Genomic DNA, 16,739 nt, shown 5'->3' with positions numbered 1-16,739 from the left:
TTTTCTATTCGTGCATGTGCAGGTGCTGTACTGTTTCTTAGAATTTTCCAGCAACTTCGATGGGAGGAATTTTGTTTGAGCTTGTGGGCCCAATTCATATCAGTCGCGACCCTGGGACTATCCCACGTCCTGCGGCGAGCTTGCAGCGCTGCTGCGCCTCGGATACGCGGACAAGTCACTACTTGGGACTATTTACACCCCTAAAAGGGAAACACACAGGTACTTGATATCCTCTCCTTATCCACTAGACCACAAATTGTTTTTGTTGTTTACCAGCAAAATCAAGGGGTTGTCTATTTCTTACAAACAGTTGAAGTTTCATATGGGAATAAACTGATAGTACACATGGGATTAGAAAATTTACACAATTAAATGCGTACAAGAAATAAGCATCTGGAATTTTTACCAAAAACATAGTGTGTTGGACATATATGCAACAATTTTTTTTGCTAAACATCTACACTAGATTCCATATGGAAGAGAAATGTGATAACCGCTATTGGCTATTTACGACACGTTTCATGCAAATATGTTAGCATATCTAATTTGTGTCTAATTTTTGTAGATGAAGTTGCTAAATCCAAGCAATCAATTGTCTCCACAAAAACAAAGAAGGTATGCCTGAAAGCAGATAAATGTTTCTTCTTCTCTAATTGTGTACTCTTTACCTGATTTACGTTACTCCCCACTTGTTATTTTTTGGCTATTGAAACCCACATTTTCTAATCTTTACAATTTAAGGAAATTCAATTTCAGAAACTTCAGAGATTGCCAGATGGGTGCCATCCTGATTTTGATAATGATCATCTGTGTTCTGTAAATAATCATGACCTGCTTCCTGAAATAAGTACTCCAAGTGTTGACCTTCATCTACTTCCTGAGACAGGTAAAACAATATGAAATTACAATTTGAAAGTAGTATTTTTGTTCTGTAGGAGTAGATATTACATTTTTCTAATAATTTCATTCTGAAGGAGTGGAAAACATGAGGACACCTAAAAGTCTTCACGCCGAACTTAAGCATGAGCTGTTAAAGCTAAATACGGTGTTAAAGCTACCAGTATGTATAATCCTCCTGCTAGCTTTTTCCCTCCCTCTCTGCTCCTATTGTTGCATTTAGTGTCCTTCTGATATCATTATTTGTGGAAGTATCTGATCCTCTGGTTCTGAACTATTTTTTCATTATTCACAACTGCAGGATAATGTACTCTTTCTGGCCAACCAGTTCCTTGAATATCTTTTAAATAATCATTTAGTTGTGCGGGAGCCACGGAGCATACTGCATGCGTTCAACATAGCCTTGGTAAGCTAGGCACCAACCGGTGTTACTTTGTTTGCTTTTACATTGAATTTACGAAATATGATAAATTTCTTTATTATTTGTTTCAGTGTTGGCGTGCTGCTTCTTTTCTGAAATACACTGAGTTGAATCGTCGAGAATCACTTGCCCTTGCTTCAGATGGATTGAATTATGAATGCAATGAGGCTCCATCATAGGCAGGCTTATAGGTTCGTAGTATCGTTAGGACGGGCATCTTACTATAACAATATAAGACACATTTTGTATATATAACACATGTGCATATATAAGTTATCGAGATATTATATGTCTCTGTTGCAACGCACGGGCACTGATCTATAAAAGTATAACATACATTTGTACATAGTTTATCGTGGTTTTATACGTTCCCGTTGCAACGCACGGGCACTCTCCTAGTCAATATGTATCTACAGAGTTAGGGGGTGTTTGAATGCACTAAAACTAATAGTTAGTTGGCTAAAATTTATTAGTGTAATTAGCTAGCTAACAAATAACTACCTAACTATTAACAAATTTACTAAAAATAGCTAATAGTTGAACTATTAGCTAGTGGTGTTTGGATGTCTCAACTAATTTTAGTGGCTAACTATTAGTTTTAGTGCATTCAAACACCCCCTATACTGCCACTATATAATTTACTAGTTAAAACTTTGTAAAACTCATCAATCAAATCACTTCCACATCTATATCTTCACTAAATCTCTACTACTTATTAAAAACCTAAGGATAATCTGGCTCTCTGGTTCTGCCTCACTGGTTCTGTCTCTCCTGTTTTGCCCACCATCGTCGTATGACAGGTGGACCCGTGTCTCCATCCATCGCCCTCCCGTCCAACTATCGTCCAGCCCACGATTGTACCTCCTGCCCCTGGCGTCGGCAACCACCCCGCCCACCCCACCCCACCAGACGCACCTCCCCGTCACCCACCCAAGTCATGGAGGACGCGTCGTTGACCGTTGTGCCCCACTCGCTTCCTCTCCTCGCCCCTCCCCTCTATCACCTCCACTGAATCTAGGAGCGGACATCATGTGGAAGCCCTCCTCCACGGGCGCTCACGCCCATGGTCTTCCATCTCGACCACGTCGGAGATGTCGATGCCGATGGTGACTGCCTCTTCACCACAGCACGGACCGCCACGGCTGCCAAGGTCGACGCACGCGAGCTCAGGCACCGCGCCGTGCACTGAGGTCTACGTCGCTGTGAGGCACCTCTATGCGACCTTCTCTTATTCTCATATTCCCTTCCATTTTTTCTCCGCTTCCACCAAACCAAACTCTGCTAGAGAAATTTCTCCCAAATTTCAAATCAAATCCTCCGACCCCTCATAGGAGAATTCTGCCCAGCAGCATGGTGATCCGACTCGTTTTGGCATGGAGCGCGTCTTTTCCGTGGAGGAGATCCCCAACCCCTACTAGGCCCCACCGCACCCTCAACCAGCGGTTGCCGATGATGTTGCTGCACCAGTCACTAGGTGGAGTAGGAGGGGGGACGCGGCGGACACGATGAACTGGTGCCTGTCGGAGTGGTGCTTCCAGAAATTTCTTGAGGAGATCGTGCTCGATAGCTCGAGTCCCATCGTTGCCGTAGAGTAGAGGTAGCAATGGAGCTAGAGTCGAGGAGGCGAAGAGCAAGCCACTAGGGTCCATGGCACTGGCGTCAGCCTGGAGATCGGTTGTTGACCCCGTCGAGTACAACATGATGCTCAAGTAGAAGTTGTAGATTTACTAAGATTGCACTGACGAATATTTTTAATTTTTCAGCTATGTACCTTGCAAGATAAAATCATGAAAGCAAGATCATAAATAAAATATATGGCATTGAGGGGCAGGTGAGGTCAAGGCTAGGTGAGAAGTTTGTTGAACTTTTTGCTGAAGTCTTTTGTTGGTTACCTTTTGCCCATGTCATCAACAATAAAGGCTTTGTGGTTCATGTGGAGGGCTATTTAGTGTTGATGGGGTTAAGCTTTCAGGCATTAGGTCCATCGATCGTTTCTGTGAACCACCTAAAGAAGGTATGATATCCTATTTTTTCCTATACTTAGTTGTTGCTGTTTATTTGCAACTAATATTATGAAATGATTACGTATTGTGACAATTCATCTGCACTTGATTTGGCTGTTATGTGTTTGTCTACATCGTCCGTGCTTTGAGTTTTCTTTTTACTCTCTTTTTAAACCACACATGACTGATCCCCATTTAACTTGGAGTGGCTGAAATATGGAGTTGAAGTCAAGATGTTGAACAATGTTAGTTATTATTTTTCAAAGTGAAGCCAAATTTCTATATGTTTTATCATTGAAAGCACCCAAGAAAACCATGAATGTGGGCACAGACACTGCGACTGCTCTTAAAGCGTAGGTACGTTTCTTGTTTCTTTTCTTATTTCCTGAAGGAACCCATTGTTTTACTATGTTGTCCATTTAGGAACAGTAAAGACAATTTTGGGCTATGTCTTCTTCATCAGACAGAACAAATGAACAGAGTTGTTAATGAGCTAGATTCAATCTATTTCTCCATCAAAAAGGCATCTCAGTTGGTGAAATAAATTGGTAGACATATAGATTCATTTTACACTACTTACAGGAACATGTCACATATTTAGGCTAATGCTACTCATATAGCTATGTATAGTGCGTTTGTTAAAGTAAAAACACCTTTTGATCTTAAAGTCTGGTTTACGTCGTTCCTACTTTATGTTGTTCTTGTAAATTGTAAACATTTCCAAAGCGTTTATATATTGATACAGGCTGGACAGAAATCCTGCCATCAGTTTGGGAAGAAAAGATGCGCAAGTGGAGAAACATTGTATTTGTTTTCAAAACTATTAGAAAGTTATCTCACTATTTTTCACCCTCCTGGCTCTACGGTTCTGCATTTCTGTGTTTTTGACGCTTGTTGGTGGTTTTTTGGTACAAGAGAGAAAATAGAATTCCCTGTTCGGACCGATCAGATCCCCAGAGAGATCCCGACAAGGAAGTATCCATCATGGCTCCTTGTCCTTGGTGTAGGAACACTGGCGTTTGGTACCCTATTTATTGAGCTCTTATTCATTCTATCGAGCATATGCCTTGGAAGGTTCTACTATTTGTTTGGTTTCATGTTGCTGATTGTCCTCTAGAAGGCTTTCTTTAGCTCTTTTGGTGTCTGCTAATTCGATGTCTTATTAGAGAATAGGCTAGGTTAGCAGCCAAGGAGCAAGGATTTTGGTTGAGATCAGGAGAGGGAGGAGGCATCGCTGAAAAAGATGTTACAACAGAACCAAAGCATGGTGAAAAATGGCAAGCAATATCTAAGTCTGTTGAAAACTCGCACCATACTTAAATTTTAGTTCGTATAAGGTGTTTGGTGAACGTGCTTTGTACTACCATACTTAAATTTCAGTTCGTATGAGGTGTTTGGTGAACGTGCTTTGTACTACCATACTTAAATTTCAGTTCGTATGAGGCATTTTACCTTATAATATTTTATCTTTATTGTTGAGTAGTATTTGATCATCACCAGAACTTGCATAGCGGCCATCATTTTTTCCTACTATTTTCTATGTTTATTCTTCTTAACGGGTAATAAGCACATTGTAGTTTAGTCTACATCCCCCCTTATGTCATTTACATAATAATTTTCTTTATTGCACTTTTTATACATTCAATACCATCTGAAAGCCATAATTTTGTACACAATGGCTATTGTCATGCAAATCAATTATTAAGAGGTCAAGGGAGGCGTCCACGGTGAGGTAGCGCCCCCGCCGTCGTGACTCTGCCTCCCTCGTGACTCTGCCTCACACCGTTAGTGCCTCTTGCGATTTGGGCCCACATGTTGGCACCTAATTTTACTTCTCGGCATGATGCAGGCTATACTGGTAAGCAAACATGGTTGTATTGTCCCTACCAGATTGGATCAGTAAAAAAGTAAAAATATTGGTCTCGGAACTTTCCAATTTAATTTGAGCAAAAGTCTAAAATCTTAAGGAAATGACTATTACTTTTTTGCTTATGTGCAAGATAATAGAATTAGCTAATAATGACATGCCATATTGATAAAAAAATTCAAGCTTTAGCAACGTAGAAAAAGTTTGAAACAGTTGGTACAAATATTACAAGTTATTGCTACGATTATTGGCACATTGTTTTATCTTCTTATATATTTCTTAGTTTTGTTTTCTTGTAACAAATCTATTTGGTGGACCTACATGTGCTTGTACTTAGATGCAATATATGATATCTTGTGTTATAACCTTCTGCTTGTCATTTTTTACCTTAGCACAAGGTGGTTGTTGATCATTGTCTTGTTTTAGTTGCTTCATAGCAGATTACCTGAGTGGCCGATGAGCATTGTATTTTACTGCATATGATGGATTTGTTCAATGTTTAAGGCTTTTAAGTTATGTAAAAATTCTTAATTTTTAAAAAATGCTAACAAGAACATAAAATGACAATTAGTATTTTTGAATTCAATATATCTTATCATAACATGTTCAATCCGTAGCAACGCACGGGCGTTCACCTAGTTCATCAAATAAATTGTATTCAGTTTTAACACACCATCAAAACCATCAATTCAGATCGCTGGATAAATATCTCTTCTTTACTCACTCAAATACAATGGATAATATTATTTGGATCATCTCTCCTCTTGCTCGCAGAGATCATAAAGTTAACACGGGCTATATACTAGTTGCAAAAAACTAGGCAAAATGTTTTCATTTGGTTAGGCTATTCTCGTGTTGGGGCGAAGATAGAACGACCTCTTACTTTGCACACTAACATGCTACCGAAGTGCCAGGTGCAAGGCCATTCAAACAAGGAAGAAGAGAAGGTCTGGCAACGGATCCCGGAGGCAATCAGGTTCGTCCCATTCGCCATGGCGACAAAACTAACCGAGTGGGGTCGCCTACGAAGGGGTCCCTTCGCATGAAGACCTAACAAAGTCGAAGGCGGTCGGCTTCGTCATGTCCACAGGAGCAACAGGATGCCAGACCCTCGCACCATGCAATTTCTGTGTAACGGCACTCAGCCACTCTGAGTCCATTTGTCAGTGACTAGAGTGGGTACAGTTTCTGGTGTAATAGGAAGGCTTGTACTTATGAAAGGGAAATGTGCCCTTGGGACATTTCCATAATGTTTTGGTGATTAAAGTGTCCAACACATAGTGAGTGAGATATTATGTGCCAAACAAGCAAAAGGTGCAAATCATGCAACAAGGTACGTTTCTAGACTTAGTACATCATTTTGAGTACTAACATTTATTGTCTAAGTGCTAGAAACAGAGAAAAGAAGAAAAGAAAAGAGATGCAAAAGACTTGGCTTGGTACAGCCAAGACTCAGCTCAGTCTAGCACACCGGACTGTCCGGTGGTGCACCGGACAGTGTCCAGTGCGCCAGGCTGGCCTCCGGTGAACAGGCCGCTCTCGGGTCAGTTTGGCGGCGTATGGCTATAATTCACCGAACTGTCCGGTGGAGCACCGAACTGTCTGGTGATGCACCGGACTGTCCGGTGAGCCAACGACCGCCAGCGCAACGGTCGACCACGCAATCCGCGAGCGACGCGTGGCCCGCGCCAACGGTCGGTAGGGGGCACCGGATTGTCTGGTGTGCCAACTGCCACGACGCTGCAACGGTCATCTGCGCCAGAAAAGGAAACAGATCTGCACCGGACCGTTTACAGTGACTGTCCGATGGTGCACCGGACTGTCCGGTGCGCCACCCGACAAAAGGCAAGGATAACCTTCCTTGTTGGCCTCCAACAACTCCTAGCTGCCTTGGGGCTATAAAAGGGACCCCTAGGCGCATGGAGGAGTAACCCAAGCATTCAAGAAACATTCTAAGCCTCCAAGACTCCAACTTCACGCATTTGATTCTTTGAGATAGTGACTTGAGCTCCATTTGAGTTGAGAACTCCGAGAGTTGTGTTTTGAGCTCAAGTTGTGACTTGTGCGCGTGATTGTGTTGTGTTTTGAGTCTTGTGTGTGTTGCTCTCCCCTCCCTTACTTCCGTACATCTTTTGTGATCTTCATTGTAAGGGCGAGAGGCTCCAAGTTGTGGAGATTCCTCGCAAACGGGAGAAAAACAAAGAAAGGAAAAATCGTGGTATTCAAGTTGATCATCGGATCACTTGAAAGGGGTTGAGTGCAACCCTCGTCCATTGGGACGCCACAACGTGGAAGTAGGCAAGTGTTACTTGGCCGAACCACGGGATAAAAATCGTGTGTCTCTTGTGTGCTTTTACCTTGATTATCTGTGTTCACAAGAACTAGTTTCAAGCTACTTAGCCGTTCTAACTTACATAACAAAGTTTTGTGGCTATTAGTGTTGAATTTTACAGGATCACCTATTCACCCCCCCCCACTCTAGGTGCTCTCAATTGGTATCGGAGCCGTTCTCTTCACGTGAAGGACTAATCGCCCGAAGAGATGGATCCTAAGGGAAAGGGGATGGTGGTCAACGACAAGGAGAAGGAGTCCCTCCTCAACGAGCCAAGGGATGACAAGCCCACCGACTCAGGATCGAGTCACAAGAAGAGGGACAGGAAGAAGAAGAGGTGCATCAAGAAGATCATCTACTACGACAGCGACGCCTCCTCTTCTTCACCAAGAGAAGACGACGACAAAGACTCGTCTAAAAAGAAACCGGTTAATCAAAACTATTCTTTTGATTATTCTCGCATTCCGTTCAATTCCAATGCTCATTTGCTTTCAATTCCACTCGGTAAACCTCCACACTTTGATGGAGAAGACTACTCTTTTTGGAGTCACAAAATGCGTAGTCACTTGTTTTCTCTCCATCCTAGTATTTGGGAGATAGTTGAAAATCTAATGCATTTCGATAGTACGGATAACCCTGTGTTTATAAATGAGCAAATTCATAAGAATGCACAAGCTACTACTGTTTTGCTAGCATCCTTGTGCAGGGATGAATACAACAAGGTGAGCGGCTTGGACAATGCCAAGCAAATTTGGGATACCCTCAAGATATCACATGAGGGAAACGACGCCACCATGATAACCAAAATGGAGCTGGTGGAAGGCGACCTGGGAAGGTTCGTGATGATCAGGGGAGAGGAGCCAACACAAACATACAACAGGCTCAAGACCCTAGTCAACAAGATTAGGAGCTATAGAAGCACAAGATGGACCGACCACGACATCGTCCGACTTATGCTAAGGTCATTCACGGTAATTGACCCCCATCTTGTTAACCTTATTCGTGAGAATCCCAGGTACACCAAGATGATGCCCGAGGAGATTCTTGGAAAGTTTGTGAGCGGACACATGATGGAGAAGGAGGCCCGATATGTGGACGACGCTCTAAACGGTCCACTCCCCGTCCACGAGCCTCAAACTGTTGCTCTCAAGGCAACCAGCAGCAGGGAGACACTACCAAGCAAGGTGGCACAAGTGGAGGTCGTTGGCCTCAACGAAGATGAGATGGCACTTATCATCAAGCGTTTCAAGACCGCACTAAAAGGACGCATGGAGTACCCCAACAACAATAAGACAAGGGGAAAGCGCTCCTGCTTCAAATGCGGTAAGGCAGGTCATTTTATTGCTCAATGTCCCGATAATGAAAATGACTAGGGGGAAGAAAGACATGGGAAGAAGGAGAAAAAGAAAATCTATAGGAAGGCAAAAGGCGAGGCTCATCTTGGCAAAGAATGGGACTTGGACTGCTCTTCATCCGACTCCGACGATGAAGGACTGGTAGCCTCAACCTTCAACAAGTCTTCGCTCTTCCCCAACGAACGCCACACTTGCCTCATGGCCAAGGAGAATAAGGTAAGTGTTCGTGATACCCCTAAATATACTACATCTAGCGATGATGATTCTAGTGATGATGAAGTAGATTATTCTAGCTTATTCAAAGGTTTAGATAGAGCGAAGGTAGAAAAGATCAATGAATTGATTGATGCTCTAAATGCAAAGGATAGATTGTTAGAAAAACTAGAGGATATTTTATATGAGGAGCATGATAAATTTGTGTGTGTGCAAAAATCTCTAGCTTTAGAAACTAAGAGAAATGAAATGCTTTCCTCTGAGTTATCTACTTGCCATGAATCTATCTCTAGTTTAAAAACTTTGAATGATGATTTAAATGCTAAGCTAGAGGTAGCTAATAAATCTAGTTCATGTGTAGAACATGTTGTAATTTGCAATAGATGCAAGGATTTTGATATCAATGCTTGTGAGGAACATCTTGCGTCCATTGCTAAATTAAATGATGAGGTGGCAAGTCTTAATGCTCAACTTAAGAATTGCAAGGTTGATTTTGATAAATTAAAATTTGCTAGGGATGCCTACACCATTGGTAGACACCCCTCAATTAAGGATGGACTTGGCTTTCGAAAGGAAGCCAAGAACTTAATAAGCCAAAGGGCTCCCATTTTCAACAAGGAAAAAGGGAAGGCCCCTATGGCTAATAGTGCTCCAAGGAATCATGCTTTCATTTATAATGATAGAAAATTTTCTAGAAATGCTCATTATAATAGGAGTTATGATCATGATTCACATGCTATGTTTGCTTCTAGCTCTACTTTTGTGCATGGTAGAAGTAAGCCTAGGAGACATCATGTTGTGCATCATGTGCCTAGGAAAGTATGCAATGAACCTTCTACCATTTACTATGCTTGCAATACTTCATTTGTGCTCTTATGTAAAAATGAAAAAGTAGTGGCTAGAAAGTTGGGATCCAAATGCAAGGGAGACAAGACTTGTATTTGGGTTCCAAAGGCTATTGTGACTAACCTTGTAGGACCCAACAAGAGTTGGGTACCTAAAACCCAAGTGTAAATTACCTTGCATGTTTATGCATCCGGGGGCTCAAGCTGAATTATCTGCAGCGGATGCACAAACCACATGACGGGGGAGAAGAAGATGTTCACCTCCTACATCAAGAACAAAGATTCCCAGGATTCGATCATCTTTGGAGATGGGAACCAAGGCAAGGTTAAAGGATTGGGGAAGATAGCCATTTCATCTGAGAACTCTATTTCAAATGTATTCTTAGTAGAATCATTAGGGTATAATCTCCTGTCTGTAAGTCAATTGTACCACACGGGCTACAATTGTTTGTTTACAAATGTTGATGTTTCTGTCTTTAGAAGGAGTGATGGTTCATTAGCTTTTAAGGGTGTATTAGACGGCAAACTCTACTTAGTTGATTTTTCGAAAGAGGAGGCCGATCTAGATGCATGCTTAATAGCTAAGACTAGCATGGGTTGGTTGTGGCATCTCCGTCTAGCACATGTTGGGATGAAGAACCTTCATAAACTTCTAAAGGGAGAACATGTGTTAGGACTAACCAATGTCTGCTTCGAAAAAGATAGACCTTGTGCAGCTTGTTAGGTAGGAAAACAAGTGGGAAGCACTCATCACACCAAGAATGTGATGACTACATCAAGACCACTGGAGCTTCTTCACATGGACCTCTTTGGACCTGTCGCCTACCTTAGCATAGGGGGAAGTAAGTATGGTCTTGTAATTGTAGATGACTTTTCCCGCTTCACTTGGGTGTTCTTTTTGCAGGATAAATCAGAAACCCAAGGGACCCTAAAGCGCTTTCTAAGGAGGGCTCAAAACGAATTTGAGCTCAAGGTGAAAAAGATAAGGAGCGACAACAGGTCCGAGTTCAAGAACCTACAAGTTGAGGAGTATCTTGAGGAGGAAGGTGTCAAGCATGAGTTCTCCGCTCCCTACACACCACAGCAAAACGGTGTGGTGGAGAGGAAGAACAGGACACTTATCGACATGGCTAGGACGATGCTTGGAGAGTTCAAGACGCCCGAGCGATTTTGGTTGGAAGCTGTGAACACAGCTTGCCACGCCATAAACCGGCTCTATCTGCATCGTCTCCTCAAGAAGACCTTTTACGAACTCCTTACCGGTAACAAACCCAATGTATCTTAGGCTGTCTCCAGCAACGTCCCCTAAATTCTATCCCCTAAAGGAATATTCTCTGTCCTTTACAGAACCATCTAAAAAATTTTGTCCTCTATATCTTCGCCAACTCCAGCAACGTCCTCTAAATTTGATACTTTATATCTACAGTGATAACATAATTCATATACTCATTTTTAATACTCATTTTTTTGATATTAATACAATCTGAACTTATGTGCGTAATGGAAAAATAAAGTTATTTATTTCTAGAAAATTTATAAAAATGAATTAGGAACTAATTATAATAATTACATTTTGCAACCGACATTACTAATCGTTTTTTATAACGTCGTCTACGTACATATCTATATATGTATTGAAATAAATTGATAATACTAATCTAATAATCACAATTAGCAAAAATGCTGCTACTATTAGGTTTACACACAAAAAAATAATAGAATTAATCGGCCAACGGAGGTAGCGGAGGTAGCTGTAGACGAATGACCACATTGAAGAGCGGGCCCCAGCGCTGACCAGGCGGATAGCGCACGCAAGGACTCCTCTATGTTTAGAGTTCGCCGTACGTCCTCTATATTTTAGAGTTCCTTTTAGAGTTCCTTGTTGGACGGTGTAGAGAACGTTTCGTACTCTAGATTTAGAGTACAGAACCATTTAGGGTGTATTGCTGGAGGCAGTCTTACTTTCGTGTATTTGGGAGCAAATGCTACATTTTGGTGAAGAAATGTAGACATTCCAAATTTGCTCCCAAAGTTGTAGAAGAGATTTTACTAGGATATGACTCAAATACAAAGGCGTATAGAGTCTTCAACAAATCATCGGGTTTGGTTGAAGTCTCTAGCGATGTTGTATTTGATGAGACTAATGGCTCTCCAAGAGAGCAAGTTGATCTTGATGATATAGATGAAGATGATGTTCCGATGGCCGCAATACGCACCATGGCGATTGGAGATGTGCGACCATAGGAACAACAAGAGCAAGATCAACCTTCTTCCTCAACGATGGTGAATCCCCCAACTGTAACACCCTAAATCCATCAATTGAAAATAACTTAGTTTATATTATAAATTTCCAATAGAAAGGTAAATATTTATGTTTTTTTAATAATGAAACAGTGATACAAATAAAGTAAACAATCTCTTGATAAAATATTACCAAGTGTTTTTGATGCATTCTTATCGAATCACAAGCTTTGTTTGAATTGATTTGTAAATCTAATTCTTGAATTTAGTTTTGTGAAGAAAACTTTATTTTATAGAATAATAATAAATTGTTAAAATAATATACATAGATTAATAATTTTTTGTTTGTAGGTATTTCATTTTATTGATTTCTTTTTCATGGAGCCCAAACTATTTAAATAATAGACTTTTGACTAAAATGACTTATTCTTTAAAATTGAGTATTTTTATCTATAAAATATCATCTTCTAAATTTATTATAGTTTTTTATGAAGTATTTAAATAAATATAAATATATTAACACTCATATATTAATAAACAATAAAAGAGAAAGCGATTAGAATTTTGAAAAGAAAAAAAACAAAAGAAACCAAAACGTAAAACACACTCACGGTTTGGCCCATTCGGCCAGCAATTACATGCTCCCATCCCCTCTTTCCCTCACTTCCGTGTGGACCCCATCATCTCCTCTCCTCCCTAATCTTCTCTCTCTCTTGCACGCACGGATGTGCAGCCAGCCCACAGCGAACACGCCGTCGACAATGCCTCCTCCCCAAGCTGCAGCCGCCGTTACCCTGTCATCCTCTCTCTCCCACCCGCCTCCTCTCTCCTCTAGCTTCTCTCTCCTCTCCTCCTCCCTGCTTCACCCGAGCCCCGCACCCACCGCCGTCGTGCCAGGCCGACCGGCCGAGCAGCCCAGCGACCCGGCAGCCGCGCCCTGCAGCAGCCCCGGCCTCGCGCAGGACCGCGCCATGCGCGCCCGACCCGACTGACGAGCCGCCCAGCCGCGACACCGCCGACCGAAGACGCGAGCAGCGCCCTGCACCCGACCGCGCCTAACTGCACGCCATCCGACCAATGTCCGAAGCCGAGCCGTCAACGCTGTCCGCCCCGCGTCCGTTTCCCTTCATTAATGGAGTTTACTGCAGCGGTTACTCCTCCCTCCCTTGATGGTAGCTATGAAGACCAGCCGTTATTCCCTCTCTCTCTCCGGCGACCCTCTCACTCTCCCTCTCCTCGCCTATAAACGCCGAGCTTCCTCCCTTCCTCCCCCAAGTTCACGCCTCGCTGACCCCCTGCTCCATTACTGAGCCTCCCTGCTGCTGCGCACCGTTGTGCTCGCGCCGCCACGTTGTGTTGTTGCCGTTGCCGGAGCTCCGTCTGCTTTGTCGTCTGTACTACACCGGTGCTGCTCAACCCTCGTGCATCGCACTATCTACTAGCCCGGCTCTCTGCTCCTCCGCCACGATGTCTACTACTCACCATCGTCATGTGTCGTTGGAGACCCTTGCCGATGAACTATCTCCTCACCGGACCTTCTCCCGCGCCACAGATTTCTCAGCCGTGCCGAAACCCCGCACCTGAAGCCCCCTGCTTTCTTCCTCGTCGCAAGGTAGAAGATGACAATTTTTGTTGTTATTCATATAGTCTACGTTTAATATCCGTATGACATTTTTTTTATGTAAAACGATTATTTGGAGTGCAAATAAATCGATTCATGTAATATCAGTTCTATATGTTTATGCAAAATAATTTATTTCAGCATTCGCAATAGTTTACACGTTTCATTAATTTATGATCGTTAGATTCGATTAATATGTCGTCATCAAATTAAGAAATTAAAAATAATTATAACCTTGATGTTTTATAATAATAAAAAAGATAGATGTTTATAATGATATATGTACATAAAAATATAAATTTACCGGCTACCTCTCATAGTCTATCTTTAATTATGTTTTGTTTCTGTTACAGTTTTATTATAAAATGTATATTTTGGAACCTAAATAAAATAGAAATGATTTTGTTAGTTTCACACTTATGTGATAAGTGTTTCCAATAGTTCACGTATTTTCACTAGAATTACGGTTGTTACAAAAGAAATATTAAAATAATATTTTTAATAGTTATCATATTTAACAAGATTCATTATAGATGTTTAAGTATAGCCGTATCAAATAGAAACTTAAAAGTAATATGTCATATAACTTTTCTAATAATTATATAAAGGCTTAATTAAGTGATCACATCGTCATAACTAAAACAATAGTTAATAACATACCAATGAATATAATATTCATTTTAAATATCTAGGTCATATGTTTCTAAACTAAATGTAAAGATAAATAATAGAGTAATTATGTCCTCTCATAACCTAGTTAATTAGATTTATATTTGTTTACAACTGGTTATATAGGCTTAATTAATCATTTAATCAAAATTAGTTCATATTATTTATATATGTGTCACTTAGTTTTTCCTAAAGAATAAACTAAGAAAATTAGTGTTCATGTTCTTCAATAATAATGTTAGTTTATATATTGTTTTGTATATAGCTTTCTTAATAAAATATAGGACATGTACTTTCTAATAAAAATAAAAATATAATTGTGTGTTCATTGTCTCCTACATAAAAGTTCATTTAAGGCATATATCATAACTTTCCATAAATAGGTGTTTAACAATAATGATCTTTTCACGTAAAACCTATTTAAACTTATATCTTAATTTGTCATAAGTGATTGGTTAACAATATTTATAATATGCTCCATAATGCTTCTACAATTAATAACATGATTAGTAGCGCATTAACCTTAGATATATAACTTATATCTGTTCTAAAAGGTTAAAAAGGTTTAATATCGTTATAACGTGTTGATCGCCTTATAAACCCTTAATCTAGACGTATTGCGTATGACATTTTATAAAAATATTAAATTAGTGAACCTAATATTTGTATATTTTAGTTAAGATATTTTTAAGACCATGTCTTGTTTTATAAAATATAGATCACACATTTTTTAAAAGAATATCTTTTTATTATAACCCTTGCGTGTAAGGTTTTTGAAAAGCGAACGCTCTTTTCGTTAGGCTTTCTTTTAGCTTTACGTATGGTGAATGTTGTATGTTATTGAATGGTGTTTGTTCTTCTTGTTTGTTTGTGTGGTATTCAGTGGTTGATCTAATAGTTGAGAATCAAGTGCTATTCCATGGAAGAACCTCAAATTTTCAATAAGCAAGGCAAGTGGACTTCTCCCTCTGCATATTCTGTTTGATCCCAAACAATACATTCAATAAAGTTTATTCTTGGATATATATGCATAATTTGATGGGTTACCTATTAGGTACCCCTAGCCTTTCCAACCATACTCCTTGTTTAACCTGGGATTATGATCTAATCAAGTAGCTATGCTATTGCTACAACTTAACTTTATGCAGTCACTCCTGTTTATGATATTAATGTTCCAAATGGTAAGTTTACTTTATTGTTGTTAACCTGATGGTTAAACAAGATTATTGCATATTAATTGGAACCTGGAGTGACCACCCGGGAAAACAGTGCTACCATGAGAACTATCATGGCTCTGGTCTTGGCTAAATAACTAGGGAAGTCTTATGTTGGGTGTTGGTCGTGGTCGACCGGAACGGGGGCATCTGGCAAGCGCTTATAGTTCCAGCTCAGGCAGATTGGATACGGGCATAGTTCCCAAAGCTTTACCCTGTAGTCTGGACTATAAGTTGGTTACGGTAGGTGTGCCTTATGCAGTTTGACCATTTCCAACATTTGCGTAATGAGGACTCTAGGGAGAAGCCTCATAGTGAGACCCTGGCCATTCACCTTGGAAGTGAATACGGGTCTAGCTAACCCGGGCTAGAAGGGAATCGCGACTCATGGGTAAAGATGCGCCACCTCTGCAGAGTGTAAAACTGATATATCAGCCGTGCTCACGGTTATGAGCAGCCTGGACTCCTCACATGATAATTGAACTTGAAGATGGAAATAAATCGAGATCCGATGATCTGCCAATGGTTTTGCTTAACTGGTTTCACTTAAGTGTTTTTTATATACTCTTATACCTTTCTTTAATGGGAATACTTGGGATTCACACTTATTAGTAAGACAGGTGTTGTTAATAAAATATTGACCAACTAAAATGCTTACTGCTCAAACCTTAGCCTCACCTTGTTATACCTGCATTAGTTTTTCCCCTACTTGCTGAGCCCCGACCATAAGTGAGCTCACCCTTGCTTAATTTTGATCAGAAGTTGCAGATGAAGATATGATGCTGAACTCCATGGATGCTAGTCTAGTGATACCCCTGGTCATCTTCCTGTGGATGGATGTCCTTGTTTCGCTGTACTTTGATGAATAAAGGTTAAGACATTATGTCTGTTCGAAGTGTAATATGTTAATATAATCGTAATTTACGCTTTATGCATTGTTCTTTTGATATATTACACTTGTGACGTCAACATATGTGTGGAAATAGATCCTGGCACACATATGCTATGCACCCGGCTCTGCCCTTCGGAAACAGGTGTGACAGAAGTGGTATCAAAGCAAT

The 16,739-nt window shown here is 40.7% G+C and overlaps 1 protein-coding gene across 1 annotated transcript; it reads left to right on the top strand.

Annotated features, from left to right (window-relative positions):
- Positions 1 to 22: 22 nt before the first annotated feature.
- On the top strand, positions 23 to 1,663 carry LOC118472067 (helicase protein MOM1-like). Its single transcript, XM_035959188.1, has 6 exons — positions 23 to 219; positions 566 to 615; positions 742 to 886; positions 975 to 1,060; positions 1,199 to 1,303; positions 1,390 to 1,663. Exons 1-6 carry the CDS (start codon positions 60 to 62, stop codon positions 1,495 to 1,497), a joined length of 654 nt encoding a protein of 217 aa, XP_035815081.1. The 5' UTR covers positions 23 to 59; the 3' UTR covers positions 1,498 to 1,663.
- The last annotated feature ends 15,076 nt before the right edge of the window (positions 1,664 to 16,739 follow it).

The sequence above is a fragment of the Zea mays genome, chromosome 5, assembly GCF_902167145.1.
Source record: "Zea mays cultivar B73 chromosome 5, Zm-B73-REFERENCE-NAM-5.0, whole genome shotgun sequence".
Lineage (NCBI taxonomy): Eukaryota > Viridiplantae > Streptophyta > Magnoliopsida > Poales > Poaceae > Zea > Zea mays.
Note: the sequence above shows the minus strand (reverse complement) of the source record. Positions and strands in the feature narration are given on the sequence as shown.

Excerpts from the sequence above, each read along its gene's own strand:
- LOC118472067 (XM_035959188.1), top strand. The coding sequence starts at position 60 with ATGGGAGGAATTTTGTTTGAGCTTGTGGGCCCAATTCATATCAGTCGC. Across the intron at positions 220-565 it reads CCTAAAAGGGAAACACACAG|ATGAAGTTGCTAAATCCAAG; the intron begins GTACTTGATATC and ends TAATTTTTGTAG. Across the intron at positions 1,304-1,389 it reads ATGCGTTCAACATAGCCTTG|TGTTGGCGTGCTGCTTCTTT; the intron begins GTAAGCTAGGCA and ends TATTTGTTTCAG.